This window comes from Petromyzon marinus, unplaced genomic scaffold (genome assembly GCF_048934315.1).
Source record: "Petromyzon marinus isolate PM22_M1 ecotype Great Lakes invasive population unplaced genomic scaffold, UKy_Petmar_22M1.pri1.0 PM_G_Scaffold_14, whole genome shotgun sequence".
NCBI lineage: Eukaryota > Metazoa > Chordata > Hyperoartia > Petromyzontiformes > Petromyzontidae > Petromyzon > Petromyzon marinus.
The window spans coordinates 4,157,718-4,172,704 of NW_027422695.1; the positions used below are offsets into that span (position 1 = coordinate 4,157,718).

Sequence of the window (14,987 nt, forward strand, 5' to 3'; positions counted from 1 at the left end):
ACACAGAGAGACCCACACACTACTCACTCAGAGACCCACAGACTACTCACACAGAGACCCACAGATTACTCACACAGAGACCCACACACTACTCACACAGAGACACAGACACTACTCACACAGAGACCCACAGACTACTCACACAGAGACCCACACACTACTCACAGGAAGACCCATACACTACTCACACAGAAACCCACACACTACTCACAGAGAGACCCACACACTACTCACAGAGATACCCACACACTACTCACACAGAGATCCACACACTACTCACAGAGAGACCAACAGACTACTCACACAGAGACCTACACACTACTCACAGAGAGACCCACACACTACTCACACAGAGACCCACAGACTAGTCACACAGTAGACCCACAGACTACTCACACAGAGACCCACACACTACTCACACAGAGACCCACACACTACTCACACAGAGACCCACGCACTACTCACACAGAGACCCACACACTACTCACAGGAAGACCCATACACTACTCACACAGAGACCCACACACTACTCACACAGAGACCCACACACTACTCACAGAGAGACCCACACACTACTCACACAGAGACCCACACACTACTCACACAGAGACCCACACACTACTCACAGAGAGACCAACAGACTACTCACACAGAGACCTACACACTACTCACACAGAGACCCACACACTACTCACACAGAGACCCACACACTACTCACACAGAGACACACACACTACTCACACAGAGACCCACGCACTACTCACACAGAGACCCACACACTACTCACAGATATACCCACACACTACTCACACAGAGACCCACACACTACTCACACAGAGACCCACACACTACTCACAGAGAGACCCACACACTACTCACACAGAGACCCACACACTACTCACACAGAGACCCACACACTACTCACACAGAGACCCACACACTACTCACACAGAGACCCAGACACTACTCACACAGAGACCCACACACTACTCACACAGAGACCCACACACTGCTCACACAGAGAGACCCACACACTACTCACACAGAGAGACCCACACACTACTCACACAGAGACCCACACACTACTCACACAGAGACCCACACACTACTCACACAGAGACCCACACACTACTCACACAGAGACCCACACACTACTCACACAGAGACCCACAGACTACTCACACAGAGACCCACAGACTACTCACACAGAAACCCACACACTAATCACACAGAGACCCACACACTACTCACAGAGAGACCCACACACTACTCACACAGAGACCCACACACTACTCACACAGAGACCCACACACTACTCACAGAGAGACCAACAGACTACTCACACAGAGACCTACACACTACTCACACAGAGACCCACACACTACTCACACAGAGACCCACACACTACTCACACAGAGACACACACACTACTCACACAGAGACCCACGCACTACTCACACAGAGACCCACACACTACTCACAGATATACCCACACACTACTCACACAGAGACCCACACACTACTCACACAGAGACCCACACACTACTCACAGAGAGACCCACACACTACTCACACAGAGACCCACACACTACTCACACAGAGACCCACACACTACTCACACAGAGACCCACACACTACTCACACAGAGACCCAGACACTACTCACACAGAGACCCACACACTACTCACACAGAGACCCACACACTGCTCACACAGAGAGACCCACACACTACTCACACAGAGAGACCCACACACTACTCACACAGAGACCCACACACTACTCACACAGAGACCCACACACTACTCACACAGAGACCCACACACTACTCACACAGAGACCCACACACTACTCACACAGAGACCCACAGACTACTCACACAGAGACCCACAGACTACTCACACAGAAACCCACACACTACTCACACAGACACCCACTCACTACTAACAGAGAGACCCACACACTACTCACACAGAGACCCACGCACTACTAACAGAGAGACCCACACACTACTCACAGAGAGACCCACACACTACTCACAGAGAGACCCACACACTACTCACAGGAAGACCCATACACTACTCACACAGAGACCCACACACTACTCACAGAGAGACCAACAGACTACTCACACAGAGACCTACACACTACTCACACAGAGACCCACACACTACTCACACAGAGACCCACACACTACTCACAGATATACCCACACACTACTCACACAGAGACCCACACACTACTCACACAGAGACCCACACACTACTCACAGAGAGACCCACACACTACTCACACAGAGACCCACACACTACTCACACAGAGACCCACACACTACTCACACAGAGACCCACACACTACTCACACAGAGACCCAGACACTACTCACACAGAGACCCACACACTACTCACACAGAGACCCACACACTGCTCACACAGAGAGACCCACACACTACTCACACAGAGAGACCCACACACTACTCACACAGAGACCCACACACTACTCACACAGAGACCCACACACTACTCACACAGAGACCCACACACTACTCACACAGAGACCCACACACTACTCACACAGAGACCCACAGACTACTCACACAGAGACCCACAGACTACTCACACAGAAACCCACACACTACTCACACAGACACCCACACACTACTAACAGAGAGACCCACACACTACTCACACAGAGACCCACGCACTACTAACAGAGAGACCCACACACTACTCACAGAGAGACCCACACACTACTCACAGAGAGACCCACACACTACTCACAGGAAGACCCATACACTACTCACACAGAGACCCACACACTACTCACAGGAAGACCCATACACTACTCACACAGAGACCCACACACTACTCACACAGAGACCCACACACTACTCACACAGATAGACCCACACACTACTCACACAGAGAGACCCACACACTACTCACACAGAGAGACCCACACACTACTCACACAGAGACCCACACACTACTCACACAGAGACCCACAGACTACTCACACAGAGACCCACAGACTACTCACACAGAAACCCACACACTACTCACACAGACACCCACACACTACTAACAGAGAGACCCACACACTACTCACACAGAGACCCACGCACTACTAACAGAGAGACCCACACACTACTCACAGAGAGACCCACACACTACTCACAGAGAGACCCACACACTACTCACAGGAAGACCCATACACTACTCACACAGAAACCCACACACTACTCACAGGAAGACCCATACACTACTCACACAGAGACCCACACACTACTCACACAGAGACCCACACACTACTCACACAGATAGACCCACACACTACTCACACAGAGAGACCCACACACTACTCACACAGAGAGACCCACACACTACTCACACAGAGACCCACACACTACTCACACAGAGACCCACAGACTACTCACAGAGAGACCCACACACTACTCGCACAGAGACCCACAGACTACTCACAGAGAGACCCACACACTACTCACACAGAGACCCACAGACTACTCACACAGTAGACCCACAGACTACTCACACAGAGACCCACACACTACTCACACAGAGACCCACACACTACTCACACAGAGACCCACAGACTACTCACACAGACACCCTACTAACACTCTGCTGTATTTTCGCCCACAGCTGCGGTTATCATCTCTGGCCACGTGCGGTACCAAAGAAGCTCACATCAGGTGTATGCAGCATAGCAGAAATCTCCGGACACACGACGGAAAGGTGCACGGTTGCGACATCACACACGTACAGGGCCCAGTTGAGTACGCGGTTTGTTAAGGTGCAGCACTGCAAGTACTTGCTCGTGACCCTGTTGGCGGAAGGAGGAATAGGAGGAGGAGGGAGGAGGAGGATGAGGAGGGGGAGGAGGAGGGGGAGGAGGAGGAGGAGGGGGAGGATGAGGAGGAGGGGAGGAGGGGGAGGAGGAGGAGGAGGAGGAGGAGGAGGGGGAGGAGGATGAGGAGGAGGAGGATGAGGAGGACGAGGAGGAGGAGGGGGAGGAGGATAAGGAGGAGGTCCTTCACTGCACAGAGGGCTGTAGGGAGCTCCCCTCTAGGCAGGGCACGTTGGACCCCACTCCTCCGCCACGCCAGCCAAACCTCTTGAAGTGTCCCACACTTCACCCCACCGCGTGCCACCCGCCTAGACGGGAAGCACCGCGGTGAGCTCACTCCCACCGCCGGGTGGACAACAACGGAGTCGTCGCTCACGACCCGCGACCCCGGCGTGACCCCCCCCATGTCGATTCCCGGGGGGCCGGGCTGGCGTCCCCTCGTTAGGAAAACTAAAACTGCGAAATACACCGAGCTACGTGGCGCTTTTTCACCGGCGACCGGGCCGTCGCCATCGTCAGCGCGAGCGGACATTTTTCGTTTCGCGGCCCAAACGCTTTGAAACGCGCGACGTCGATTCTGAGCGCGGCGCGCGCGGAGAGACGCCCGGAAGGACCCGGAGAAAGAAATCCACGAGACCGCCACGGTGACGAGAAGCCAACCCGAGAAACCACCACTGCGAGCCGCAGAACCTTGCAGGCGAGAGGGAGAGAGAGAGGGTTCTGAAACTCGATTTTTTAAATATTTTTTTAAACCCCCTTTGTGCGAATCGCCATCTACGACCCCCCCCCCCCCTCCACGACTCGTAGGGGGGGACGCGGCAGCCCCCCGACGACCGCCTCACACAGCCAGCGCCCCGCAGATGCTGTCGGAGCCAGACAGGATGTACAGGGCGAGAGAGGGAGAGGCGGTGTACATGGAGTGCTCGGTGTTGGCGTGGCCGCCCGCCACCATCCTATGGTGAGACCGAACGCCGCGCCAGAGCGTCCGTCCCTCTCCGCCTCTCCTCTCGCTCTCCGCTCGCTGGAGACTTTTTGTTTATTTCACCGCCTGATGTCCACCGAGCCGTGCAGCTGTTTTTCAGAAGCTACCCGGCCATGTCGCAAACGACGGCCCTGACGACGAAGAGGCTCCTCGTTCGTTCGGCACACCGTCATCGCGCCTCGACGCTCCCTGTCGCGAGGGCTGTACGTGCCCTGAACTTCTTTCGCACCCTACGTGGCCAACCGTGCTAATCTGTGCCTCCGTGGACCTGGGTGTCCGTGGGTCTCTCTGTATGTGTACGTGCCCTGAACTTCTTTCGCACCCTACGTGGCCAACCGTGCTAATCAGAGGCACGGGAGCTGAGTCTGTTTTGTGAATGCCGCCAGCGGGTTTGCATGGCTGACCACGTACGGAGCGAAAGAAGTTCAACATAGAACACTCCCATAGACTTCAATGTTAAAGGCTCCCATAGACTTCAATGTTAAAGGCTCCCATAGACTTCAATAATAAAGGCTCCCATAGACTTCAATGTTAAAGGCTCCCATAGACTTCAATGTTAAAGGCTCCCATAGACTTTAATGTTAAAGGCTCCCATAGACTTCAATGTTAAAGGCTCCCATAGACTTCAATGTTAAAGGCTCCCATAGACTTCAATGTTAAAGGCTCCCATAGACTTCAATGTTGAAGGCTCCCGTAGACTTCAATGTTAAAGGCTCCCGTAGACTTCAATGTTAAAGGCTCCCATAGACTTCAATGTTAAAGGCTCCCATAGACTTCAATGTTAAAGGCTCCCATAGACTTCAATGTTAAAGGCTCCCATAGACTTCAATGTTAAAGGCTCCCATAGACTTCAATGTTAAAGACTCCCATAGACTTCAATGTTAAAGGCTCCCATAGACTTCAATGTTAAAGGCTCCCATAAGCTTCAATGTTAAAGGCTCCCATAGGCTAACATTTATAATTTCGCGCGGGCGGGGGCGGGGTACGGCGACTGTCGATGGCCGCCACGCGGACGTGGCTCAGAGCGAGAGAGCGAGAGAGGGGCACTCAACGCGGCGGAGGGCCGCGTGAACCTCGCCGCTCCAACGTCCCCCGGGACGTTCGCCTCCGCGTCTCCCGAAGCCGCCGACCCCGGATCTCAAATCCCCCGACGGCATCGCCATCAAACCTCAACGGTTCACGCTCCCCGCCTGCCTCCCCCACGCCTTCCCGCGCACCGCCAGGTTCAGGAACTACCGGAGCTTGAATGTTGAGGGCGAGCGCTTCCAGATCTTCGAGAACGGCACCCTTCACATCGTGGACTTGCGGCGTGAGGACACGGACACTTACACCTGCTTCGCCATCAACAACCTGAACACCGGCCAGCTGCGGGCGCACCTCTCCGTGGAAGGTGAGCAAAGTCGCCGCCGGCAACAAACCCGCCGGCCGGAATCCCTCTCCGATCCGGCGCCGAGCCGTTAACCGCTGCCGCACCGCAACCGCCGCCATCGAAGACGAAGATCCCCCACCGTGTAGCCCAGGGGTAGGCAAATGTTTTGACTCGCGAGCCACAGTGCGTTCTAAAATTTGACAGAGGGGCCGGGCCAGGAACAGATGGATGGAGTGTTTGTGTGAACTAAATATAAATGGCGTGTTAAAAATCATTACGTGAAAGGATTTGGCCTTTAACAGGTAGCAAAGCATTTATTTGCAAGGCAATTTAACAAATTGCACGAATCTGAACAATACAAAAACATGTCGTAACGTGACTGATCAAACATCGTGAAAACAGCGCCGTCTAATGGGGAAATGGGGGCATTACAGGAGAAAGGTAAAATTTAATTTAATAATAATAATATTTGGACAAGTTCGGCGGGCCAGATTAAAAAGCCCAACGGGCCCTAGAAGGCCCGGGGGCCGTACATTGCCCACGTCTGGTGTAGCCTCAACAGGCCGCAGGGGCAAGCGCTGTTAGCAAGTAGCACCTGTGAAGGCCGGCACGGCGCACGAGGGGGTGGGTGGCCAGCGCCACGCCCGACCGCCTTTGTCTCCCCGGTGCTGGCGATGTTCGCCACACACCGCGCCGGGTGCTCGTTTGAGGCCGAGTCGACCTAGGGGAGACCCAAGACGGGTTCAGATAATCATCACCGCGTGTTGGTGGCCGTGAGCGGGAATCGAACTTGGGTTCGGCCGGGTTCGTAGCGCGGCGTAGCGCGGCGTAGACCGCTACACCCGCCGCCGCCACCACCACCACCATTAACTACCACCACCATCACCCCCACAACCACCCCCACAGTGGCGTCGGACGGTGAGGAGGAGGACGAGGAGGAGGAGGAGGGGGACGAGGAGGAGGACGAGGAGGAGGACGAGGAGGAGGACGAGGACAAGGAGGACGAGGAGGAGGACGAGGAGGACGAGGAGGAGGGCCAGGACGATGGCAAGGAGGCCTCTACGTCCTCGCCATCGGCCCCCAACGCCGGTAGCGGCCGTGACGGCGGTGCTGACGATGGCGAGGATGACGACGACGAGCTGTTAGCTACCTCGCCAGGTACGCGGGAGGGCGGCGGCTTGGATCGTCTGTCCACCCTGACGATGCAAATGGCCGTGGTCAGCCCAATGAGGTCGGCGGCGCGGAAAGTCCTGGGTTTTAAAAAAACTGGGTTTCTGGCCACCCCGTGAATCTCCATTGGCTGCTCGGGTTCCCAAGTGCTTGCTCCATTCATGCTTGGATTCAATGTTAAAGGCTCCCATAGACTTCAATGTTAAAGGCTCCCATAGACTTCACTGTTAAAGGCTCCCATAGACTTCACTGTTAAAGGCTCCCATAGACTTCACTGTTAAAGGCTCCCATAGACTTCACTGTTAAAGGCTCCCATAGACTTCACTGTTAAAGGCTCCCACAGACTTCAATGTTAAAGGCTCCCACAGACTTCAATGTTAAAGGCTCCCACAGACTTCAATGTTAAAGGCTCCCATAGACTTCAATGTTAAAGGCTCCCATAGACTTCAATGTTAAAGGCTCCGATAGACTTCAATGTTAAAGGCTCCCATAGTCTTCAATGTTACAGGCTCCCATAGACTTCAATGTTAAAGGCTCCCACAGACTTCAATGTTAAAGGCTCCCACAGACTTCAATGTTAAAGGATCCCACAGACTTCAATGTTAAAGGCTCCCACAGACTTCAATGTTAAAGGCTCCCACAGACTTCAATGTTAAAGGCTCCCACAGACTTCAATGTTAAAGGCTCCCATAGACTTCAATGTTAAAGGCTCCCATAGACTTCAATGTTAAAGGCTCCCATAGACTTCAATGTTAAAGGCTCCCATAGACTTCAATGTTAAAGGCTCCCATAGACTTCACTGTTAAAGGCTCCCACAGACTTCAATGTTAAAGGCTCCCACAGACATCAATTTTAAAGGCTCCCACAGACTTCAATGTTAAAGGCTCCCATAGACTTCAATGTTAAAGGCTCCCATAGACTTCAATGTTAAAGGCTCCGATAGACTTCAATGTTAAAGGCTCCGATAGACTTCAATGTTAAAGGCTCCGATAGACTTCAATGTTAAAGGCTCCGATAGACTTCAATGTTAAAGGCTCCCACAGACTTCAATGTTAAAGGCTCCCACAGACTTCAATGTTAAAGGCTCCCACAGACTTCAATGTTAAAGGCTCCCACAGACTTCAATGTTAAAGGCTCCCATAGACTTCAATGTTAAAGGCTCCCATAGACTTCAATGTTAAAGGCTCCCATAGACTTCAATGTTAAAGGCTCCCATAGACTTCAATGTTAAAGGCTTCCATAGACTTCAATGTTAAAGGCTCCCATAGACTTCACTGTTAAAGGCTCCCATAGACTTCACTGTTAAAGGCTCCCATAGACTTCACTGTTAAAGGCTCCCATAGACTTCACTGTTAAAGGCTCCCATAGACTTCACTGTTAAAGGCTCCCATAGACTTCACTGTTAAAGGCTCCCATAGACTTCACTGTTAAAGGCTCCCATAGACTTCACTGTTAAAGGCTCCCACAGACTTCAATGTTAAAGGCTCCCACAGACTTCAGTGTTAAAGGCTCCCACAGACTTCAATGTTAAAGGCTCCCACAGACTTCAATGTTAAAGGCTCCCACAGACTTCAATGTTAAAGGCTCCCACAGACTTCAATGTTAAAGGCTCCCACAGACTTCAATGTTAAAGGCTCCCATAGACTTCAATGTTAAAGGCTCCCATAGACTTCAATGTTAAAGGCTTCCATAGACTTCAATGTTAAAGGCTCCCATAGACTTCACTGTTAAAGGCTCCCATAGACTTCACTGTTAAAGGCTCCCATAGACTTCACTGTTAAAGGCTCCCATAGACTTCACTGTTAAAGGCTCCCATAGACTTCACTGTTAAAGGCTCCCATAGACTTCACTGTTAAAGGCTCCCTTAGACTTCAATGTTAAAGGCTCCCATAGACTTCAATGTTAAAGGCTCCCATAGACTTCAATGTTAAAGGCTCCCATAGACTTCAATGTTAAAGGCTGCCATAGACTTCACTGTTAAAGGCTCCCATAGACTTCACTGTTAAAGGCTCCCATAGACTTCAATGTTAAAGGCTCCCATAGACTTCAATGTTAAAGGCTCCCATAGACTTCACTGTTAAAGGCTCCCATAGACTTCACTGTTAAAGGCTCCCATAGACTTCACTGTTAAAGGCTCCCATAGACTTCACTGTTAAAGGCTCCCATAGACTTCACTGTTAAAGGCTCCCATAGACTTCACTGTTAAAGGCTCCCATAGACTTCACTGTTAAAGGCTCCCATAGACTTCACTGTTAAAGGCTCCCATAGACTTCAATGTTAAAGGCTCCCATAGACTCACGGAGGTGCACACATCGAGGGCAGTCAACAAAGTTCCGGTCAAACGGAGATAAAAGAACGCTTTGAAAATAAAAAAGATTCTCAGCATCGCAACTCTAGGCAGGGGTTTGCTGTTTTGGCAAAGAGCGTTGTTGACACTCGGGTGTTGGTGGTGGTCCACCGCTCACCGCAGAGGAGTTACAATCGGGCACCCAACGTCGATGATGTGACAGTCGGCGTTTTAATTTACCAAATAGTTTTAAACGTAGTGTTATGGATCGTCTCTCTGAATGATTGGGTGAGTGGCAGAGTGAACAAGTGAGGAAGAGGTTTCAGTCTCAACTACCAACAACCTCCAACAAATCTTCCATCTCCTAGGAGGTGGTGGTGTTGGTGGTGGTGGAGATGGTGGCGGTGGTGTTGGTGGTGTTGGTGGTGGTGGTGTTAGTGGTGTTGGTGGTGGTGTTGGTGATGGTGATGTTGGTGGTGTTGGTGGTGGTGGTGTTGGTGTTAGTGGTGTTGGTGGTGTTAGTGGTGTTGGTGGTGTTGGTGGTGGTGGTGTTGGTGGTGTTGGTGGTGGTGTTGGTGGTGTTGGTGGTGGTGTTGGTGGTGGTGTTGGTGGTGGTGTTGGTGGTGATGTTGGTGGTGTTGGTGGTGGTGGAGATGGAGGAGGAGGCGGAGGGTTGTAAGAGGCCCCCCGGTACTCGTACATTGCTCTCATCATAGCGATGGCGACTGACGTCTCGTTTCTCCGCTTGCCCCTTTGCAGCGGCAACGACATCATCAGCGACGTCATCAGCGGCGACGACGTCATCAGCGACGACGTCAGCGGCGGCGACGACGTCAGCGGGGCGGGCGTCTGCCACCAGCAAGGCGTCTTGCTGCCCCGGTGCCGCTTGGGCCACGGCGCTTCTGCTCACGCTGGTGCCGTCGTTGGCGCGCGGCGGCGACGTCTAGAAGGAAGCTTTTCTTTCTCGCTCTCGCAAAAATCTTTACGATTTGCGATGCCCCGTTGCGTTCCGACATCGTTTCTCGTTTCCACGCATTCACGTTGTCCGAGTTTTATTGGGGGAGAAAAGTGACGCGCCGTGTGCCCGCGACGTCTCGCGGAGAGCCGTCTTGCGTGACGATTTTAAACGCGAGTTGCGACTGAGTCATGCCCTGAAGTTGTTCCATGCTGCTGCTGCTGCCGTGCTGAAGACGTAATGATAAAGGCGCCAAGTTAGCTGTTGCTGCTGTTGTTGACACAAATGTTGCCGTTGTTGATGGTCCAGCTGAGGCAGGGAGAAGCTGCCTTAGTCTTGCGGGGCGAACGCTGTTGTGGATCTGGTGGGGGGGGGGGGGGGGGCGCTGTGGTGCTCTGTGAGTGATGTACAGCAACGGGAGACTAGAGTCTTGTGCGTCCGTCTCGTCTCACACGCTTAGGTGAGGACATCACTGATTAAGAATATTATTTTGTTACCAGGTTCAGAAGGGCCCACAACTGGGGCCTATCGTTGGCTTCCGATTTCACCGATTTTCCTCGAGTCGAAATAAAAACATCTGATTGTGAATATAACAGCACGAGCTTTAACTACCCGGCTTCACCCGGGACTTGGATTCACCACGTCCGGCCACCTTTGTCTCCCGATGTTCACACCACAACATTTACACGTTTGAGGCAGAGTCGACCTAGGGGAGGCCCAGGACCGGTTGAAATAATCGTCACCGGTGGTGGCCGTGAGCGGGAATCGAACTCGGGTCGCCGGGTTCGTAGCGCAGCGTAGCGCTAACCACTACACTACCGCTCCCCCCCCCACACACAGACACACACAGACACACACACAGCCACACACAGACACACAGACACACACACAGACACACACAGACACACACACAGACACACACACACACAGACACACACACAGACACACACAGACACACACACAGACACACACAGACAACGCTAACCGCTACACTACAATGCGTTACGCTTCCACGTGCGCGGGTCACGTGACAGATTTGATGTCACAGCTCACTTGCCGTGCAGAAAATAAATGCATTATTGAGTTTCCCCCCCCCCCTAAAATAGAAGCTAAAAGTGTATTTTTATAATGTTTGCACAGTGTACAGTCTGGAAAGTACCCACATGGCAAATTTAAAGTTTGTTGCATGTCGGGAAGTACGCTAAACATTTTGAACAGACACACATAATCACAACTTTGCCTTTTATATATCTGGAGATAAGGGAAACTACCGTTCGCAAACTATCACGGTTTGAAAGAGACGCTTAACGACGCCTCGGTGGTGTTTAAAGAAGTTGTTACCACGTAAAATCTCCACATTCTATGGGGAGCAAAATAAACACATCATGCTCCAGTTTAAATGCCCCGACCACCCGTGAGATCACCACGGAGCTTAGGCCAAGTTCGCTGACAGGTCACGGGACAGACCCAGATGCCATGGGTTGACTGACTTGAGACAATTGGCAGATGCATCACAGTACACATCCACACCCACCCTCCCACTCACCCACCAACCGATTCACCCACCCTTTCACTCACTTACCCACTCACCTACCCAGCCACTCATCTACTCATTCAGTCATTCGCCCACTCACCTACCCACCCACCCACTCATCTACCCATCCAGTCATTCGCCCACTCACTCACCTACCCACCCACTCACCTACCCACCCACTCACCTACCCACCTACTCACCTACCAACCCACCCACTCATCTACCCATCCAGTCATTCGCCCACTCACTCACCTACCCACCCATTCATCTACCCACCCACTCACCTACCTACCCACTCACTCACCTACCCACTCACTCACCTACCACGGAGAACTCGCTGAGAACTGCAGTGAGGAGATGCCTAGGACACACGCGGACCAGCAGACAGGTGGGGAGCGGGGCAGCGCGGGTTAAGCGTCTCTACCCATGGTGCACCGCGGGTTAGCGTCTCTACCCATGATGCACCGTGGATTAACGGCCCTACCTATGATGCACCGCGAATTAACGGCCCTACCCATGATGCACCGCGGATTAACGGCCCTACCCATGATGCACCGCAGATTAACGGCCTGACCCGTGATGCACCGCGGATGGGCGGTGCGAGGGCTTTGAAAGGAGGATAAAAAGGGACGCTTTGGGGAAGCACGGGGAGAGAAAATAGAGGGCAGACAGGTCGATTAAGTATCAGGCAGTAGCGAGATAGGTTAGACCTGTCCTGCTGGTCCGTACTGACACGCACAGTCTAGTTCGTTTATTCGTGGGGAATAAACCGTCCGTAGGGTATAAACCGTATTGTGTTGTTTCTGTGAGTACGGAGGGGCGGTGTGTGTGTGGTGTGGCGAGTCTGCCCGCGGTGATTCTTTTGTTTGCGCGTGAGTGAGTAATTTTACCCATGTGTTTACGCTCGCACGGGTGAGTCCACTCGGGGCTTGACGCGCATGCCGGGGCAGCAGCAACGTGCTATCGCCCTGGGAATTAAAGTACGGGTCCTTCGATCATTAAATGCACTCGTGCGTGGTGTGGTGAGCCTCTGCATTGTGTGGTACTGGTTGCACTTCGCCCGCGCCAGTACGGGGACGTGCAGGAGCAGCGGCGCTCACGGCACGCGCCGCGCGTGTAGCGTGTAGAGATCAATTGGTGAGCGGGAATTGCGCAGCGTGGCCTAATTAGTTGCTTCCGACCGGCTGCGAAGGTAAATGAAACAAGATTACACAATTCAAGCACGCGATGCTGCTGGCGGTGGTTACTGCGTGAGTAGAGCTGCGCCGTGAGGTACACGGGTACCCACGGGCATAATCATACAACGGGTGTTGCAGTTGTGGTAGTGGTATGAATTTAACGGGGGAGTCGGGGGCCAACGGCCCCGACAATTCGGTGATGGCGGGGGACGGTAGCCCCCACAAATGCATTTTTCTGTTTCCACCACCATAACCACAACCTTAGTAATGTGTGAACAACAGATCAATGTTGGTGAACTGATATACATGGGTTATCTCCACTGTAATGAAGGTGAGTGGTGCTGTTCAACAAAGCTGTAAGTATATTTGTACAACCACTATACTGCAGTCTTTTTTCGGGAAGACTGGTTCCCATTAAGTGAAAAATGGATCTCCCCTTCTCACGTATCAAATTAGAGCAGAAATGTAAATATACACACACATCAGATTGAGCAGTTGCTAACGTTCATCAACCATATTTCATTAGAATATTTACCCAGGAAAGCACCACCGAGACTGAAGACTACGTGCATAGATCAAAATGAATGCTCTTACAGACACCACAGTGCTGCCCTGCAAGTCGGGCGTGCAGAGTTTTACGATCTCTGCGTGATCCATAACTCAAAGAGTTGCTGTGTAAGAGGAGTGTGGGCACCGTACTCTGCTGATGAAAAAAGAGCTCCATCCTCTGCTTTCACAGATACCATTAAAACATTAACCTTGTTTATATAAAGTGTTTTAGAAATGCTTGACAAGTTTCTTCACTTCCTGGGAAAACTGTTAGAAAGTTCACAGACCTTCAATAATGCACACCATACATTTCATCAATGTGGTATACTTTCATAAAACATATATTTGAGCTTATTTCCATTCACATTAATGAATGGCATCTCGGCTTAAATAAAATGAACGTTATGCACACTTGAAGGTCAGAAGCTGTATTCCTGTATAATCATCTGTTTGAATGCAAAATGCAACCTATATGTTAACCTTATCCAGAAACACAAATCAAAGTGTCACCATTGTCAAATATACATTTGACGGCTCTCATCTGAGCTTGAGGGTGGAAATTATACATTTATTGGCAGGCACCGGCCTCTGCATAGGATGACTCTTCTATTTAGGATGTATAGCAAGGTTTGCTACGTACTGTGCGAAAGAAGTTCAACATACACACATGAGGATTACAATAATAAGAATACCGCGAATGAATTTGTCCAGAATAGCCTCCTTGAGTCTCGAGATATTCGTGTCGAGAATACTGCCATTGGGATGCTGTGATGACGGTGATAGGCGCCTGCAAACGTGGGAGGAGGAGCACCCGGAGAAGATTCCTGACCTTCACGCTTCAGGGTCGCCCCTTCTTCATATTTCACCGTCACTCGTGGCCACGTAGCGAAGCGTTTTTCTGGATTTTGTTGTTATTCTGTCTCTTACTGTTCAAATAAACCTACCATTAAAATTATAGACTGATCATTTCTTTGTCATGGGGCTAACGTACAAAATCAGCAGGGGATCAAATACTTTTTTCCCTCACTGTAGACTCAACACTACCATAGACACAACACTACCACCCATAGACTCAACACTACCATAGACTCAACACTAC

General features: G+C 51.6%; 1 protein-coding gene across 1 annotated transcript; it reads left to right on the forward strand.

Annotated features, from left to right (window-relative positions):
• The first annotated feature begins 3,660 nt into the window (after positions 1 to 3,660).
• On the forward strand, positions 3,661 to 11,220 carry LOC142910279 (uncharacterized). The gene is made up of 5 exons (XM_076059976.1): positions 3,661 to 3,752; positions 4,672 to 4,822; positions 6,070 to 6,236; positions 7,122 to 7,373; positions 10,432 to 11,220. Exons 2-5 carry the CDS (start codon positions 4,725 to 4,727, stop codon positions 10,617 to 10,619), a joined length of 705 nt encoding a protein of 234 aa, XP_075916091.1. The 5' UTR covers positions 3,661 to 3,752; positions 4,672 to 4,724; the 3' UTR covers positions 10,620 to 11,220.
• Positions 11,221 to 14,987: the final 3,767 nt, after the last annotated feature.